Raw genomic sequence first — 18,876 nt, 5'->3', positions numbered from 1 at the left:
AGAAAAAAAACGGGTAACTAATGAAGACTTGCCTTGTTAGTTTCTAAACCTAGTCATTTCATTCTTTTTCCACAGATGAAATGGTGTTTGGGAAAGGTCATGTTAGTGTCAATGGGGATCTCAATGACCCCCCCCCCCCCCCCCTCTTGTTTCAGAGCATTTCATATTAATTTAAAGTTGTGTCAGATGTAGCAAAAAGACATCTATCAAAATGATCTTGTCAGCTGCTGGCTGTTTTAGATTGTCTATTTTCTCTGTGTGCATCTTTGCACATGGAATGCCGAGCACATGAAAAAATCATCATCTGTAAAGTATGAGCGCCATATTGGATACAACAGAAGCACTCTAAACATACTTAATGCCAAATATTTGTAGCCTTTTTTTCCAATTTCCGTACAATTCCATTTGTTTACACTGTGTGGCATCATGTCGCATATAAAATATTTGAACAAAACTAAAAAATGTCTAATGTAGATAGCTGAGGCAGTCATTTTTTGGTCTGATTTTTGCACATGAGGTCTTTCTCTGATTTGCTCTGTCATCGAGAAAACATAGGTTGTATATGCATGATATGCTTTGTTGTTTTTATTAGAATCATTTTTTTAAATATGAATTTGAGAACTGGGGATTTCCTGTGGGGGAAGCTGTCAGCAAGTCCTTATACACTAAGTTCAGCAAGGGTTCTGCACAGCCTCAGTGTTGTGAAGGCATTAATATGGTTCAATGTAAAGAAGAGGAGCACACCATAAATGACTAAGGCTCATTCACAGGTGGATTGTGGGTAACCACAGATCAAGGAGGTTTTAGGTTACATAGACCTAGACATAGGTTACAGGTTTGATGTCAAATGAACACTTTCACCAGGTGAGCTCTACTTATACACTTATACAAGCCCCTTGCCTGCTTACCCACGGTTCACCTCTGTGTAGATCCCCTTTCATTGTGCACATGACTTTACATTGACCCGTACCAGCGCCTTTAAACCCACCCAGGGCAAGAACCTGGCCTCAGAGGAGGAGGTATGATGTGGCATCAGTGCATGGTTGGCACTGAAGTACTGTAGCCCTCCAGCATCATGTCTGACTGCTTTCGTCAGAAAACTGTAGGTACTGTATAAAGAGCAATATGAAACAGAAGGTATATATATACATTACACAAATGTATATGAAAAAATAACCTAACAAAACAAAGAACTCCTGGTGCCGAAACGGTCAATGCATGCTAAGAGCTTTGTTATTTTTTTCTGGTTTGGTGTCAGTGAGATGACTGTAATTTCTAGATTGTGGTTTAAACACTAGCTCAAAGGTAACAGTATATTTCTCAAGTTATTTGTGCTCATTGGTTTAGGGACATCAGATGGCTAGAGCATGCTATTTACATCCACTTTTGGATTTGTGCTGATATCTGTTCATGACATAAGTTGGGATTTTAACAGCAAATGATGATGATGATTAGAAATGGCTGTTGCCATTCCTACTCTAATGAAGAGAGCTTCTTTGATTCTGTTCTGCATGATTCATGTTTCAGTGCTGCAGATGTGATTGCCGTCAAGGTCACAAAGGATGTGTGATGAAGCAGAGATGTGTTGCCTCTTATTACAGCCATTTAGTTGAGTTCTCTCAAGTGGGTGCTCTAAGACAGCAGGCTCTTGTCAGCTTTGACAGTATTTTCTGGAGTCATTTGCCCTTGATTTTACTGCCTCAGTGGCACTGGTAATTACATAGACACCCTCTCCCAGCCGGGTAGAAGGGCGTGTATAAACAGAAGTCCTTCGTGGTTTTTAAACATCTTTCAGGAGGTTTGTTGTTGGTGAAAGGGTTTTAGAGATGTTGTTTTGGTTATTGTGTGCATGGTACTGTTCAGTGGGCTGTAAAATGATTGTGAAACTAGAAATGTCCTTTCAAAGCTGCAGGGATGTGTGAGGCTCCTCTGTTCGAGGGTGCAGAATGAATTGAGTCAGTTTTGGACGTGGACTAGGCATATCCCTCAGAATGAACCTCTGTGTTCCAGAAACTTCTACTTGGACTACACTTATTCCAGTCCAGAGTCTGTTTGAAAGTCCTTATTTTGTCTCCCCTGTGTATTTAGTAGTACAACACAGTAACACAGGATAGCTACATCTACAGGTCTGACCGTGTCCATTTTCAGTTTTGTCTGTTTTTCTTTGTGAATATATAATTTGCCTACAGAATATTTGCTTCTAAAATGCCATTCCAAAAAAAAAAATCATTTTATGGCTTTGGTTGTCCGCATGCCTGCTGTGGAACATAGATTATTTTCCCCATTGTAAACCCATCTCCTACTTCGTATTTAGGCAAGAGAGGCCTCTATACTCTTGGGCTCACTGGCCAGAGGTTTTGGAAAACCATAATTATGCTCAGTAGTAGTTGAATAATCTGCAGTTCAGTAGGCCTTTAAGCATGCATACTGGAAATGATGGCACAGAGTAACATTTTATCTTCTTGCAGGTGCATCCAGTTGTCATGGAGTTTTTCCCCACAACACCACTTAAGAGTCTGCAAATGACAGCCATGCTTCATTTGACTTGTCTCCTATAGCCAAAAATGACTCTTAACTCAGTTGTGCCTCAATTATCTTATGTTAGGGGTATTCTTTGTTCCACACCCAAATATTTCCAAAATCATTATACTTCCATTTTGTATGATTATCTTGTATTACAATAATGATGGTGTTAAAAGTATGGGTTTCAGTTATATTGACACCCATTATTACAACTGGAAAGAATGTTGCGTGTGACATTGTGTCAGAGAATTTTCTCGAATGGAAAATTTTTTTTTTTTCCATACTGTGTGCTCAAATGATCAGAAATGTGTTAGGAAAGTTTTTGAAAAATGTAGAGCATATCAGTTGTTGATTACATAGTCAAAGATGGTCTTAATCCTTAAGGGTGGAGACTACTCACCATTCATTTGCCTTCACCTTCTGACTTGTTCACTTAGCTAGGGTACTTCCTTTTAAAACTGCACTACTCGGGGTTTGGAACTTGAAGTCCCTATGTCTTTCTTCATCATTAAAATTGCATGCAGGTGAGCCACGTTAATGGTACTTTACCCCCTTGAGTGTTCTGTGTGTGTGAAACTCACCAATGATCTCTAGGGTTGAAGATTTTGTACCATCATCACACCTTATACTGTATGGCAGGTTGGTTCTGTGAACCATCGCTTTGTGTGAAAGATATTACAAAGCTAAATTAATAAAGAACAGGTTTAATACCTATCCTCACACAAAACTGTGTGTCCAATGATCAGCTATTTAAAGTGTAACTGCACCCTTAAATGTGTTTTTTAAGGTATAAACTAAATTATATGACTACTGTGATGAAGCAATGCTTGTGTTGATGTTGACAAAATTTGCATTTTTGTAAATAACAATCTGTTCGTCTACTCCTGAACCTTGCAAAGTCAATGCTGATGTAGAATCAACTGTTTCAGACATTGGTTTAAGACTTATTTATGTCATGCAATGGTTGGCCACCTCGCACAGCCGATCGCCTGTGAGTGCGAGTCTCATTTTCATTTGTTGTTGGGTACTCCACATTCACAGCTACCTTTTCAAGAAAATTCATGTCTTTCATAGTTTTACAATGTATACTGAACAAAGGACAAGAAATGGCACACTTTATTTAATTCATTAATACAAATAAAATAAAAAGAGAAAAATTAATAGTTGAAAAAGTCTCAGTATATACAACAGCAGTGGATGATTTAGATTGGTAATGTTATTACACATCTATCAGCACAAACAATGTAGACAGCGAATAAACAGGATTGAAAAACTATAAACAAACAGATTTAACATTTGAGCACATTCATAATAAGTACAATTATGAACAAAAACAACAAATATACATCACTCACTGCTTGCAGAGATTCTCAGCCTGCCGTTCTCCTCAACATCATCCGTTCCAAACCTTAAAATCATGAACTCTTCTTCACTCCGCTCCTGCAGCAGAGCTTGGATTGCCCCTGGTGGGGGGCTCAGTGGAAGAGGATGCGTTTGTGCTTGGTGTTGGGGATCTGCTCTTTGCTCTTCAGCCTCCTCACTGCTTCTCTCATGTGCTTGGGCTGCAGGGGCGGCGTCTCTCCCCACTTATCACACACGTCCAGGGCTACAGCCACCCAGCAGAGGGACGTACCAGGGCAACAAACACGTTAAGGTATTTAGTTAGTTTGAAGAGAGAGCGGGAATCAAAAGAACATAATAGACTATGAATTTATAGGTTCTGCCTACCTTCTTCTACAATTTCCCCAGCAAACACTTTCGAAATACCCGACATGGCAATGACCACGTTTTGTGAGACAGAGGTTCCGGTAATGGACTGGATAAGCTAAACCAAGCACAAGAACATTAAGAGGGATGCACCATTGAAAAAGAATCAATCAAAAGCAGTTACCTAATTATCACAACGAGGTAACTCACCCTTTTAATCGCAGCTTTGGGAAATGCGGAGCGTCTGTACATCTCGTACCGATTAAGCTGTTCCTCAGAGAACGAGGACACCAGAACCCTGATGAAAGACATACATTAAGTAATTGTGCATCAATTAAGTTTTTGCCGCACCACTTTTCAAATTAACAACAAAAGCAAGACAGTTGATTCATCTTTCTTTTTTTTTTAAACAAAAAAAACCTTACTGCATCTTTTGGATCTCATCTTCATCTACTTTCTGCCGTTTCTCCTTCTTCTTTTCTGGATCAACCTTCAACTTCTTAGCGGCTGAGGGGTCCAGACCTGACGATCCCTCATCCTCATCCCCCTCGGCATTGGACTCCTTGCCATGTTCCTGAGGCCAACAGAAAATAAGTACCTACAAATTGTTTTGCTGCAATACAAGATACTGTGAGGGCAAATTTGAAATACTTCACTTCATACTTTGCATATTAAATGATTACTGCGCAAGCACAACAAGTTATGTTAAGTGGTCTGCTCTTCAGCTGCAAAACAAAACTTCAAAACTGGCAGTTAACCAGACGTCCTTATTGACAAAGACAAGCTCTGATGGTAAGATGGTTAACAGGATGACTTACTAAGAAATAGTGGATAGCCAAGCAAGCTAGACAGTGTTTAGTCCATTACTTTTTGTAATTCCTTATTTTGCACACCCGCCTCTGAATATGTTTAACAAAGGGAGACATCAATGAATCAAAAATAGCAATTAATTATCTGTGAAAATACTAACGGACCGGTTTGTCATCGTCTTTGTGTGACTGCTGGGAGGAGGATTCCGCAGATTCATCGATTCCAACAGGTCCTTTGTCACCAACTTCGTTTTCCTGGGACTCCTCGGATTTCGGTTTCACTCTAGCAGGGTCAGCCATACTAGCTGAGGACTTGTCAAGTGCTCCGACCCCCTTGTCTGTTAATTCTGGGGGAGAGCTGAATATATGTCAAATAAACTGTATTATCAAAACTGACCGAATCCACAAAGAACATGCTGAGTTTAGCGTAATAAGTCAATTTTAGCTAGCAAACAGTTAACGCTAGTAAAGTATCAACACAGCAAGAGATAACGAGCTACAAAAAACGAGTAGATTTCAATAAACAACACTTAGAGCAGACAGCGTAGAAGATGCATAACCGCAATGCATAGCAATATACTTCACATAATATAGGTTAAGCATTAACGTTATTGGTTGCATTAGGTGGTATTCTATACTGGAGGCAGTTAACCTTAGTTAGCAATCATACCAACTAGCTGTACGTCAATAGCTTCTCACTTTCCAGCAAACAGTTACAGATAGCTTGCTTATTACTAAATTGTATTCACCTGAGCGTATCCGAAGGTAGTGACGGGCACCAAAATAACGTTTAACAAAACAACATTTACGAGAAAGCTAGCTAGCCAAATCAAACACTTAGCTCTGACAATAACTAGCTACCTTCTACTCTGTTGATGAATCGAGCCTTGAGCACACTTCCTTTTCCGGTTTGTAGACCAGCTACAGAAAATTCCTACACTGACAGAAAGGATGAATGGCATCCTAAAAGTATTGATAAAATATGTTTTTTGTAAAAAGTATACTGTAATTACCATTTGCATATTCCTCGGGCTATTTAGAGATTCCTCTCCATGTCAAACTATACGCATACAAATGGAGGGAAAATACTGGATTTTCCCCAATGATCCCATTTTTGTTTATTTGACGGTTCAAGTGATGAGCTTAGACAACACATTGAATGTTGATCTGATCATGTAGTGCATCTATCAGGTCTAGTGCTAATTCATGTTCATGCAGTTATACCGAGTGGGAAATCTAGTGCAAAAAAAAAGATGTATAGCGCATTAAAGACAAATTCAATTAGACTTGCTCAACTAATAGCTTTGTCTACTATTCTGCAAAGGAGCGTTGATATCACACATTCAGGAGTAGGGTACATTAAACAATGTAATTTAACTCGGAGTGTTTTTCAGAACTCACTGATGAGAAGTGCGTGGACCCCCCCCTTCGCCATGTAAAATCGTTGCCTTATGATAAATAGGTGGTTACGCAAAATGATCACTAAACGACGTCATGTCGAGATGGCTGTTTCTAGGAAGTGACGTGTCAGAGACGGTCGAAGGAAGTTTGTCCGGTGGTGCTGAAAGAAACTTTCCCCGGAGCCGAAAGAGGAGTGTGAATCCCGGAGAACGGCGCAGCTGGGGAAACGGAGCCAGCTGTGGAGGGAAGCATTTTTTTTTACCGTCTTTACGATTAAGCAAAGGAATAGATTTGGCTTGACAGGAGCGCAAAGGAATTTGCTCCCGTTTCAAATCCCTTTCTCCCCCTCGCCCTTCTCGATTTGAGATGGGGAAGGAGCAGGAACTCCTTGAGGCGGCGCGCATTGGGAATCTTGCCGCCGTTGAGAAGCTTTTGTCAGGGAAACGACAGTCCACAGGGATCGGTGGCGGATCCTCGGGAACCGCGGGCGGCAGCAGCAGCAGCGGTGGCCACAGTTCTTCAAGCCATCTCTCCAATTTACTCAGGTATGGAAAAACAGAAGCAAACAAGACAAGGGGAAGGGCAAGAGTGAATTGAGCGAGCGGTTCCGACCTATGGGGGCGGCAGGGCAAAGCGCTGCATATATGACATCCCTGTGTTGTGATCAGTTTTACCCCCGTATGAACTCAAATGTTCCATTTCTTTTATTAAAGCAGGAAGGCTGTACTACAAATTAGACATACTGCCATGATCTGGTATGCCCAACCTGCTAATGTGAAGGTGAACGCCTTTGTAACCTGGTCTTATTCTATAAATCACGAGTTTCTGGAGAGGGCGATGTATACAGTCGCGCTCTCCAAATATTTCCCAAGGATTTATTTTAACTACTATAAATTCGGTTGTTGGAGCCTGCCATGTTTAATAACAGTGGCCAGTGTAGCAATACACGCGCGATGCAATCCCTCTTTGTTCGAGATGAGTCTAGTACTGGGTAAAACTGGAAAAACTCCACCATTAATCGCGCAATGCTCCAGTGATTCGCTCTACTCGACACATTTGTGTGAATTCGTAAACGGTTTTATTTTGTTATAAAATGGACCGTTTGCGGAAATGCTCAAATACTCCCCTTACCCATTCTCCTACTACGTTAATAAGCCCTTAAATGAACAACTGGGTTCCCGGGCTGGAGGCAGGAAAAAGAGAAAACGGTAGCTAGCTTTATCATTTGAGCTGATGGTGTAGATTTACGGCTAAAGGGGCCCAAGGAACTCCTAAGTCTTTAGGCTTCATTTAACAGAAACCAGGCACAAGCTGTCAGTGAACTGGGTTATGATTTTTCTCATTTTGTGTCTTGTGGTTTCATGCCAGGCGTCTCAATGAATGCGATCTATGTCAGTGCCTTCAAAAGTATATGCCCTCTGTTTTGTGCTGAACAAATTCTCACAGTTTAACCTCGGGTGACAACTTCACCCAGACAACGAACGAATCGATCTACGCTAGCCTTTTGAACCCCCCTGAGGATACCTCCTCATTCATTAGCCGTGTCTTGTGTAGTTCATCTGAAATGCACTACGCTTGACCATGATTGATACAACATGAATTTACTATCGTTAAGTATAGCAGTCATGGCGTTATGTGGTGCATAACCATGACAGCAGCAAAAAAACATGACACGAATTGGCGGGGATTGTACATTGAATGTTTGTGGACATGTCTGCCGTAATATTGTATGCAGAATGCAATACATACTAAAAGTTCTGGCATGATCGTATGCTGATCATATCACTCATGGCATGGAGTTAGGGTTGATACTCATGATGTCTTATATATAATATAATATTTCTTCAAAACCTCTGATTTATGAGACCCTTTTTTTCTTACTGTGTGCCTCTATACGACCTTTGTTTCTAACTTAAGGTCCCCATCCACCCACTGATACATCCGTTAGGTATCTTCGAGTGCTTGTTCCCATACACTGTCCAACACTCGAGACCGAAGCTATAGTTTACACTGCTGTGAGCTGAAAGGTGATGCATCACTGCCCATACCAGACTGCCCAGTTCTCAAACTAATTCCATTAAACCCTCTTAATCGGAAATCCAATTCAGGGATGTCATGCAGTCAAGACGGGTTTCCTCCTTCTCTGCTTTACAGAGCCAGCGGCTGACTGAAGTGTCCATTGTATCAGTGGGTTTATTGCTCTCAGCCTGGCCGAGGAAGATCAATGCTGGCTTCCCTCCACAGCGATAATGATGAGACTAGCATGTGTCGGGGATAAATAAACGGATGATGGTCTCGGCACGCCAGTGGATTGGGGATGTGGGGGCTGAGACTGAGAAAAAACAACACACAACGGAAGAAAATATGAAGCACCAGTTGTCTGTTTCAACTCTTACTCTCGTAGTGCCCCTGTTTGTGCAGACCTCATGCCCATATCTGCCAAAATGATTGGCATTTGTGTTTACAGCAAAGTGGCCTGTGGGGGCTGTTGCTATTGTATGTGACACTTGATGTAGCATGTGTAATCAAAATGTCAATACCCTTTTTCTAGTATTGATGTGGATTGCCATAGCAGTTCGGCTATTTATTCACTGCCTCTAATTTCCATATAGCACGGACAGCTTGTCTGGTGGGGAGCCTGAGGGGCAATACAACTACCTGGTCTTTATGTGTTGTGTGATTCACACTGCTTTGTACATCTGTATGCTCAGTGCAATTGTGGCAGCCTCTGGTCTTTGGGGATCTATTAGTCTGCAACGTTATAGGCAAAGCCATCAACAGATTGAAAGTACCGTTGGCCGCCTGTGGCTGGAGTAAGTGTGGAGAGTGGTTGACCGTATTGAACTCTCAGAGTCGTTTGTCATCTTCCCAGTGTGTGTGTGGTTTGTGTGTGTAAAAAATGGAACAGAAACAGAATATTTCTGACACCCTTTTGTACTGTGTTGCTTCTTCAGCAACTGCAGTGTCTGGCAGGGGCAGCTGACAGACCTTTGACTTTGCAAGAGTCACAGAGATTCCCACTGATAGGAAAACCTTAGCCAAAGACTGTTGAGTAGGTATGCGAAGACAACAACCTTGGATTGATCATTTTGTAGTGTTACCCTCTGCTGTGTCCTGAGTCATGTAAGCAGACTGCCAGTGAGAGTGGAATGGACACATCCCCACAGTGTTGGAAGCTTAAGGAGCTTTGTTGCTGGTTCATCTGAGGTTGAAACTTGAGCAGAGGTAACTTATGTGTCTCACTGTGCTGGGATAACACTGTTTACCGAGAGTGCATTTGGTTCTGAGCACCATGTGTATCGTCAAGAAAATGTCATAACCTGGTCAAGCATGTGACAAATATAAAGGTGAAGGGGCTGCATTTATTACACACACACACACACACACACACACACACACACACACACACACACATTCATTCTCAAAGCCCTATGAGGTTTTATATTGGAGAATGAGTTTCATCGTAACTTCCAGCAGCAGCAACCCTTCAGAGAGCTTGTGAAACTATAGGCAGGTAGGCTGCGGTGTTCTCATGCTGGATTCTTAACTGTCAGTGAAGGAATGGGTAACATGTCAGGGCGTGCCAAAATCTAGCTAGGCAAGGGGAGCGCTTCATATTCTGGAATGTGTCACGTTCCAGCATGGCTGATCCACAGCTTGAGGCATGCTTTTGGAACCAAAACAAAACAGAGACACAACATTTCATAGTAGAACTGCTGTCATTCCCTCAGACACACTACTTTCTTCAGCATTTTTAGAAGTCTCTTCATGGGCATATTGTTTGATGAAGGACGGAGTAGAGAAGTATGTTTGACCTGTCCGTACCTAACTGTACCTACGTTGAGGTCCCTCAGTGCATTCAGAACACTGAGGCTATAATGATGAAGATGGAAGTTTGCCTGCAGTTTTCTCTCCATTCTGAACAGGGCTCCAGGGGGCCCTCACTCAATTCATTTTTTTGTCAATGAGGTCCACAGGAAGAGGTAGTCTCTGGCACTTCCTGTGACCCCAAATTGAGAGGCCCAGGCAAAGCTAGCGTGGTTCTCGGGTTAGTATGGCTGGGCCTGGGTGTAAAGGAAGTGCATGACTGTCAAAAAATGTGATGGCTAACTTTACAGAAATTAGCAAAGGAATGTGTGAAGCGGAGCATGTGGAGTCACTCTAAAAGCGGGAGACTCTTCTGCTTGCCTGACTCACCAAAGCGACCTTATTTTTCAGGGAAACAGGATGCAGATTTGGAAATTGTTTGATCTTTCTACCCCACTTCCGAATGTTGATTTACAGTTATTAATAGGCCTTTAGGCTTAGAAGGGAAGTGAAACAACCTCCGAGCCCCCACGGTGCAGCTGGGGCCATGTGGAAGATGTTAGCATATGAACTCTGATCTGCTCCCTTATTATATTCTGTCTAATCAGCATTAACACAGTTAATGTCTCTCTGTATTTACCACACGGGGAAGTTGCAAGGCTAATCAGTTTCACAAGGTGGTCCACGAATAACCAGACGCACACAGAAAACTGCAGACTGCTCGTTATCATCCAAAGTAAACCTTTCTTCTGCTAGCAAATGACGAACGGTACATTTTCTGCCTCCTGAGTTGACGATAGCTCCTTTTAGAAGTGCCAACGTCAGTATCTTGGAGAACCTCATGGAGGTTCTGTGGTATGGGCTCTGTGAGGAGGGTTCAGGCCAGGTGTTTCCTGTTTGTGACGTCAGCATTACTGAAAAGCTGGTATGTGGGTCTGTGTGATTCTGAGGCAGACAGGGCTGAGCTGACGCCGCAGACAGGCAGATGGTAGTCCCACTTAACCTGTGACCACAACTGAAAGGATGCACAAATTGGGCTGATTACGCTAAAATGGCACCATGCATGATCATAGCAGTTCTATCTGTAGTGCACCGTCACTTGTATCGGCAAGGAAGTTATTTAATTAGGTGAAGTTGTGTGTGTGTGTGTGTAATATATGTATTTAAATGGTAAGCCTGCAAAGTTAGGCATTATTGGCTATCAACTTTAGTTTAGTGTTTTGTCGTGTGTGTGTGTGTGTGTGTGTGTGTGTGTGAATGAGTGTATGTTTCTCCTCTCTTTGTCCACTGACTACATTCTGCTACATTCATATTAAAATAACTTGTATGTGGCCTGTCTCCATTATATCCAAAACCTGAAGTTTATATTTGCCATTTTACCCAGTGAACTGGGACAGCAGTCTATTTCAGAGTATCAGTCTTTAGGCAGTGGCTGTATTGTTCAGTTGCATGGACCATGAACGAGGTCTCATGAGGACAGAGGTCTGGTCCGTTAGAAATGGTTTGTTATTATTTACTACATTTGCCACTGGAAATCTGTGACAGACTAGTATCCTAGATGAACAAGGTTGAAAAAGTGTCAAAATTGAACAGCCTTAAAAAGTGGGTTTTGCTTATCGTCCCTTCCTTGAGACTGCTTGGATCCCTGGGGAGGTTTACATTCATTGAAAGTTTGGAAAACTCATGACATTTGATTAGTCATATAGGTCAAATGAAATTAATGATGTTATTGTACTTTCCATTGGTAATGTTTTGTTTTGTGTGTAGCATGATACAGTTTCCATTTCGATTGATGAAGCCTAACTAGCCTATTAGGAAAAACAAGCAGTTGTTTAATTTTCCTTCAATAATTAGGCCCAACTCGTGAGGGAAACTAGGCAACTTTGTGAAAGGTCATGGAAGTGTAATTAAAGGAAAGTCATGGAAAGTCCTAGAAAAGTTTTGAAATGTTGTCAGTGATATTGGGCCTTGTCCTTCAGCACCTATGCCTTCCATTTGTGTAGTCTTGAGAAAATGAACACACAGTTCAATACATTCGGCTCATGGTACTCATTTGCCGGAGAATATACATTTATTTTTGGATTTTGTTGATATGACATTGATAAGATTAATTCTATCACAGTAAAAAGAGCTTGATTGAGGATTTGGCCAATGAGACTTTTGCTATTATGAATATTAATTGAAGGTGTCTTTACAACAGATGCAGATGCCATTTAAAATAAGCAAGAGCAGTTAGCCTTTTTCTGAGTTCCTGATGTCTGTGGAATCTGTCCTGCTGGGAGACATGATTGAACCATCTTTTTATTGTTCTGTTATTTCCCTGTCTATCAAAACTACTTCAGTAGCATAGTCACAGCCTTGTTTTTCCAGTCTTGTCACAGTGGTGAAGGTTGTTAAATTCATTTGTGGTCTCCTTCCTCATGCGTGTAGTAGTCTGAAATAGAAACTAATCTTAACTCAAAAGAACACTGACACATTACTTCCTTGGGCAAACACTGATATTTTTATCTCGCCTCTGTTGTTGCTGTGTGAAACACTAGGGACAAGGCTTTCACTTTGGCACAAGGAGGCCTGTTCTCCAGCAGAAAAATGGCCACCTCCCAGGAAATGGCACTGAGGCTTGTTTGCTTGACCCTCCTGACTCTGTGGAGAGCAGAAGCTGTGTGACTCCAGCAAACAGAAACGCGTTTGTTGGATGTTACAGTCGGTCAGGCCAGAGCTTCTGCTGCTGTGTTTTGTCTGAGTAAGTATGTTTGTGTCTCTCTGAGACTCAGAGTGAGGGGTCAGCCTCCAAGACTTCCCTCAAACTTCTCTCTTTTTTTTCTGTCCCTCTCTCGCTTGCTCTTTCTGCATGTCAGTCTCTGTTCTCTCTTTTTTCTGTCTCTGACTTTGGGATTCAGGCTGACACTACTGTCTCTAGCAGTCTCTTGGCCACCTGCTGATTTCACTGCCAAACATTTGGAATGCGAGGGGGGAAAAACAACCCTCTCTAACAAACTTCAAACGTGTTTTATTTGTTGGGTAAAAAAGGATATTGGGCTTAATGGCTTCACGGAGAAGGCAGTTAAGGCTCTCTGCAAGATGTTGCTCTCAGCCTGCATTGGGATGCAGCAAGATGTTCCACTCACATCTTCCTTTTTCAGTCATAGAATGTTCTTATTTAGTGGTTCTCAAAGACTAAATCATCTTCCTTTTTCAGTCATAGAACGTTCTCATTTAGTAGTTCTCAAAGACACAGGGCTAAATCCTGCTGACAAACCTGTTGGGGGAATAAAAAGGGAAGGTGCTCCTTGCGGTTTTATCAAAACACTTCTAACTCATGAGATAAGTAAATGTTACTGTATCTCTTGCTGTCCTTGTGACATGGTCACACATTCAGCAGTGTCCTCCTCTCTGCCCAGACAATGTCAACTCCGGATCATGGGTGGAAATCTCATAGCGTCCTTTTCAAGATACATTTCTGAGGGGGGCATAAAGAGTAGCAGGTCAAGTACTGCTGCCAGTGACGCAAGATATTCACGGGAGAGTGTATACAAATTTAGTCCAGATGGTTTTTACCATAACATTGTTAAAATGCACACCTTTTAAGCATTAGGAGACACTCCCCCCTGTAAAATTACCTATGTTATAAGGAGTCTTCCGAGGCCAGAAGAAAAGGCATTAAAGACCTTGGGCCATGACGAAGCTCAAAGAATATACTCCTAGCTACAGAGAACAAAGCTGTGAACAAAATATAGTCTGGGTAAGATTTTATTATATAGAGTGGTAGAAGTTCTGACATTTCTGACATTCCCTTTGTTTGAACTAAGCTATCTTTCCCAAAGTAGCCTACTTACTGAGAGTCGACCACCAACCACACTAATGATCCCTCTCGGCCCCTCTCTCCTTAGCCCTCTTAGAGCTAGGGCAAGGTAGTGGGAGGGGGGTTGAATGTTCTGAAAGTAGGTCATTTTAGTACACTTGTATTAATATTATAGAATTTGTAAATTCGCTGTAAAACACAGTTCTGTTTACAGTGATATATTGGGAGGGGGGTAGTCCTGGCCTCTCTATCCCCTGTGGGATTTCTGCCCCTGCTCCAGATGCTCAAGATGTGTTTAGCCATCCGAATCTGCTGTTACCCTGGCCTGCTAAAGGCTGTATCCTACGGGTGTCTGCTTCTGTATTAGCAAAGGTAATGCTAAGGCCACCTAAACATCATAGAAGGGCAGGTGAAATAATCTAGCCATGCCCAAGAATTAGAGATGCCACCAAAACAGGCTATAAGGAGAATAACCTCAGCAGCAGTGTAATTGACATCCTATTAAACTTAAAAACGTGTGTGTTGATTTGATTATATGACATTCACGCAGCGTTTTATGTTCCTCAAATTTCAAACTTCTGTTTCATTGCATTAGACCAATAATTTGTGGACTGTGAAAAGAGTCTTTGTAACAGTGCTCGTAAAATGTTCTCTCATTTAAGAGAAATGCAAACGTAAAAACTTTGGTGAATTAGTGGGTATTGACAAAATAAGAACAAATATGAACAACAAACTTAAAATAAACTTGTTCGTGCAACGCTTCCTGCACAAGGCCCAATGTGTGATGTGGTGTCTGCGGTGTCTCTGAGACGGAAGGAAACTGAGCTCTGCAGATCTGAACCTACACCTAGTTTCAGGTGTGGTTGTGGCAGATCATGTGTGACCTGATTTTAAGTTTAGTTTTGCTATTCAGTAGGTCTCACTGGGCCATTGAAACAACTTTGCAAAGGTCTTGCTGTGCTGCTGTACAAGGAGCTTAGTCACCACACATGTGTCTAGTTCTTACTGCTGTCCCATGTGGGTGTGTTTTATGAGCCGCGCGAGGGTGTGACTTTGAGGACATGTCACACGTTTGACTTTGCATGGGCCCAAATGAGAGTTTTCCTAAAATATTCACTGACAGTTGGTTATCTTGGACTGTGCCACTTCTGGAGGAAATCACCCCAAAAAAAAAACTGGAGCAGACAAAAGTTTGAGGCTATTTTCAGATGGGAGATCTGGAGCATGCGTGTCTGTGGGGATTGCCTTGTGTGTGTGTGTCCGTCTAATGCATTTTGTTGGAGTGACTTTGTTTAAACCACGTGAAATCTTTGACGGTTCAGTAGACTTCAACATAGCATAACATAACATTAACAGATGTTTTATGTGAAAAAATGAATCAAATCGATAAAATGAAACGATTAATAATGGATGAGGGTGTGCACAACAGGGAAGACTACTGTTGGTTCTGTGGCTAGAGGAAGGAACAGGACTCCCACAGATTCTTAAAAAAGTCTGCTCTGGCAATGCTGGAAAGTAGGATTGTATTAATTGTTTCAGACACTGGGATTTGAACAATCTTGAAAATAATTGGTAACATCTATTTTTAAAATAATTAACCGATTCCTGTTGCACTTACATCATGCAGATTAGAATAGCGCAAACATCAATGCTCACATTTAGTTTGTGGCAAGACACCGGCAAGCTCAGAGCAGATGCGCTGTCTGATAGCTAACGACAACATGGGGAAGTGCAAATTCAATGAAAACAGACTATTCAACCAAGATTTTGTGGTATGGCTGAAACCAGTACCGGGCAATGTATACAAGTGTTTCAGACTGTATTTTTCATTCCCCTGTCAAACTTTCCTTATCAAACCTGAAGGTAATTTCAAGGTTCAAGGTAGGCTAATAATAGTGAACGGTATTTGATATGAACCATGGGCATATATTTAACTGTGTGAATGGAACATCTAGTTCATGTACGCAGACGTCAGAGAAACCAGTGGCGATGGAGACAGTGATTTTTCCTCCCCAAAGTGAATCTGTTCAAAATGCCAGAGATTATTCAGACATAACGCCTTTCAAGAGACCGTTCAAAGCACTCTAGCTACATTGCACACATGTAAGAAGTAGGCAGAAAAGAAGCAGAGCTATTTAATCAGAATCCAAAAAAAAAGATGTAAGAGAGTGGATAACTCTTAGGCTGCTGTACTACCAGCATTGAGCATTTTTTTTCCGTCAAATTTCATTGATGCACATATGAGAACCGTTAAGACCCAACATGACTCCCAGTCTAAAAAACGATCTCTGCCCAGCTAGCTAGCTAGCTTGCCCTAAACTAAAGCAACTGCTATTGCAATACTGTAGCGTGAGAACAAATAGCCTACGCTTGAAATTACATCTTCGTAAATCAGGGCCTTATTGTCTGATGATGTGTGCAGCAAAATCTAGATAGACTTATTTTGGAAATAAGTGCTATGAACACATAAAGTTCAAATTGTGTTGTTTGGCCATAATCACCAAAGGGGTGCCTGGAGAAAAAGGGCGTGTAGGCCCTATCTGCAATCTCCAACTGTATGCAATCAGTCAGAAGATTAAAGCCAGTGAGAGGAAAACTAAAGACGGTATTTTGGGCCTTACTCTGAGATTGGCCACACTCTTGCATGATGACAAGGCCACCTTTATCAGCAAGTTTGTTTAAATGTTTGATGAGAGCCTCAACCCAGCTACAAAAAACAAACAAATGAATCTGCTTGTCTGCTAGTAGAAATCAAAATGTGTTTTTTTTCTTCTTCAATTTAGTAAGGGTAAAGTTGGTCTTAAATTTCATTCCATTCAAAAAAAGTCTTAAAAGGTATTTAAATCTAACTGTCCATAAAGCTGTAGGAATCCTGCAGAAGAATGTAATAGCAAAGTTAACAAAAGCACATTTGCTTTTGTCAGTAAATGCTAATGCTAATTCTAATGAACATGGTGCTGGAGTGGTGTCTTTGGGTGTGTGTGTGTGTGTGTGTGTGTGTGTGTGTGAGAGTGTGTGTGAGAGAGAGAGCGCTGTTTAAAGCCCCCTGCCCCGTCACAGATGCTGCCAGGGACACAGACGTTCATGGGTGTTGGTTCACATACCATACATTCTGGTTTCTAAAAACAAAGGGAGCATCTCTTACGAGTGAGTTCTGATGGTGGGACTGTTCGTTGTATAGGGTTACTCTTTTTAAGTCGCTAGATGCTTTCTTAAAACCTCCTAAAAAGAGCCTGCTTTATTTGCTATGAACCATTTATTGCTGCAGACAGGGATTCGTAACAGTGGATCAAAGACAATTTATAATCAGCAAACTGTCATAGGCTTGCATAAAGGTTTTTTTGTATTCATTCATGATCCAGTTGTGTACTGAAACGCCATGCCTGCCATTTGTTCAGTGTCATGGGGTTGATTTTGAATCACTTCATTGTTTCTCAGTGAATGAGTTGAGTATTGTTTTTTGTTGTTTTTTTTTTAATCTCATTTCATTCAAGTTGGAGTCCAGCAATACATCTGTCAGGGATGTCCCTCAGCCCTACATGCTGGATGACCTGATCTGATTTCATTGTCTTGTAATCCGCCGCGGGTGAGATGTTGGCAGGTAATGCGCTTTTGGGGACGCCACCGAGACAAAGGCGAGGCGAGGCTAGCCCAACATCGGTGGGATGGGCGGGTGCTGCTGAATACCAATAAGCCCGTCTGTGCCAGCATTGCATCTGCTCCCGGCACCCTGTCCTCGTATGCTTAATTAAACCCAATTGCCCTGGCAGTGGCCAACGTGTGCCAGACACTACTGGGCAGAGAGCCCCAGGGCCCGCCCGCCTAATCCCTCGCTGTGTGGCCAGAGTGCTAATTGGCTCGTGGACAAATCTGTCTGACACCAGGCCCACGCTCTCACCTGCTTTTACTTCCCTCCAGCTCCTGCCCTGGTTTTTGAGGGCGTGTGTGCGTATGTGTGTGTGTGTGTGTGGTTTGTGTTTGCTGTTCATTTGTCCTCTGTTTTTCCTTAAAGCACTTCCTTTATTGGTGCTTATTCTGTTGGACAGATCGCGTAACAGGAACACCCCCTTGGGGGTTTGACTTGTCTGTTGAGCTTCCGTTTTCTTTCTGAACATGTGGTCATGTGTTTGTTATCAGAGCTCACACTGAGCAATGCTGTTTTTGTCTGGATACGACTGCTTATGCCGTTCATACTTCTCTATGAGTGAAGCCAGGCACCTGTGTGGGTCTCCATGTTGTGATAGTCTAGTCTGAAGAAGATTACTGGTAGATCTGGGCTCTGTTTGAAGGGTTATGAGTAAAATGAATGAAGTCGCAGCTGATAGAAACGGTGTGAAGGAGGAGAGGGGGTCTGGAGGACATCCTATGGTGCTGAGGAGAAGTGGAGAAGAAGTGGAGAAGAAAAGGGTGTCTGAAGGACATCCTATGGTGAAGAGAAGAGGGTGTCTGGAGGACATGGACATCCTTTAGTGCTAAGGAGAAGAGGGGGTCTGGAGGACATCCTATGGTGCTGAGTAGTGGAGGATAAGATGGTGTCTGGATGACATACTATGGTGCTGAGGAGAAGAGTGGGTCGGGAGGACATCTTCGATGGTCCTGAGGAGGAGGATAAGATGGTGTCTGGAGGACATCCTATGTTGCTGAGGAGACGAGGTTCCATGGTCTGCCTGCACACTGAAAATGAGGAAGTGAGGAGATTGAATTATCAGTGCTCTCTCTCTCTCTGTCTTTATCGGCTTCACTCACTCATGCACACACACGCACACAAACTCAAACTGAAACTCTCTTACTCAGTCTCTTCTCTCACTTTTGTCTTTTCTCACTCAT

The 18,876-nt window shown here is 42.2% G+C and overlaps 2 protein-coding genes across 2 annotated transcripts in view; one reads left to right on the top strand and one right to left on the bottom strand.

Moving 5' to 3' along the window:
* Positions 1–3,621: 3,621 nt before the first annotated feature.
* taf11 (TAF11 RNA polymerase II, TATA box binding protein (TBP)-associated factor) lies at positions 3,622–5,908 on the bottom strand. Its single transcript, XM_080854205.1, has 6 exons — positions 5,789–5,908; positions 5,205–5,397; positions 4,656–4,804; positions 4,441–4,528; positions 4,252–4,348; positions 3,622–4,129 (listed from the first exon to the last, which is right to left on the bottom strand). Exons 2-6 carry the CDS (start codon positions 5,337–5,339, stop codon positions 3,999–4,001), a joined length of 600 nt encoding a protein of 199 aa, XP_080710331.1. The 5' UTR covers positions 5,340–5,397; positions 5,789–5,908; the 3' UTR covers positions 3,622–3,998.
* Positions 5,909–6,806: 898 nt separating this feature from the next.
* LOC308377509 (ankyrin repeat and SAM domain-containing protein 1A-like) overlaps positions 6,807–18,876 on the top strand; it is a gene marked incomplete at both ends in the record, with an annotated part of 101,593 nt that continues 89,523 nt past the window's right edge. Inside the window, one exon of the mRNA XM_080854197.1 lies at positions 6,807–6,985. Within this exon, the coding sequence (XP_080710323.1) occupies positions 6,807–6,985 (179 nt within the window). The remainder of the gene's footprint in view (positions 6,986–18,876) is intronic.

Source organism: Sprattus sprattus (genome assembly GCF_963457725.1).
Source record: "Sprattus sprattus genome assembly, chromosome: 16".
NCBI classification, from domain to species: Eukaryota; Metazoa; Chordata; class Actinopteri; order Clupeiformes; family Clupeidae; genus Sprattus; species Sprattus sprattus.
The sequence above is the reverse complement of the archived record's forward strand: the minus strand, read 5'-3'. Positions and strand labels throughout refer to the sequence as shown.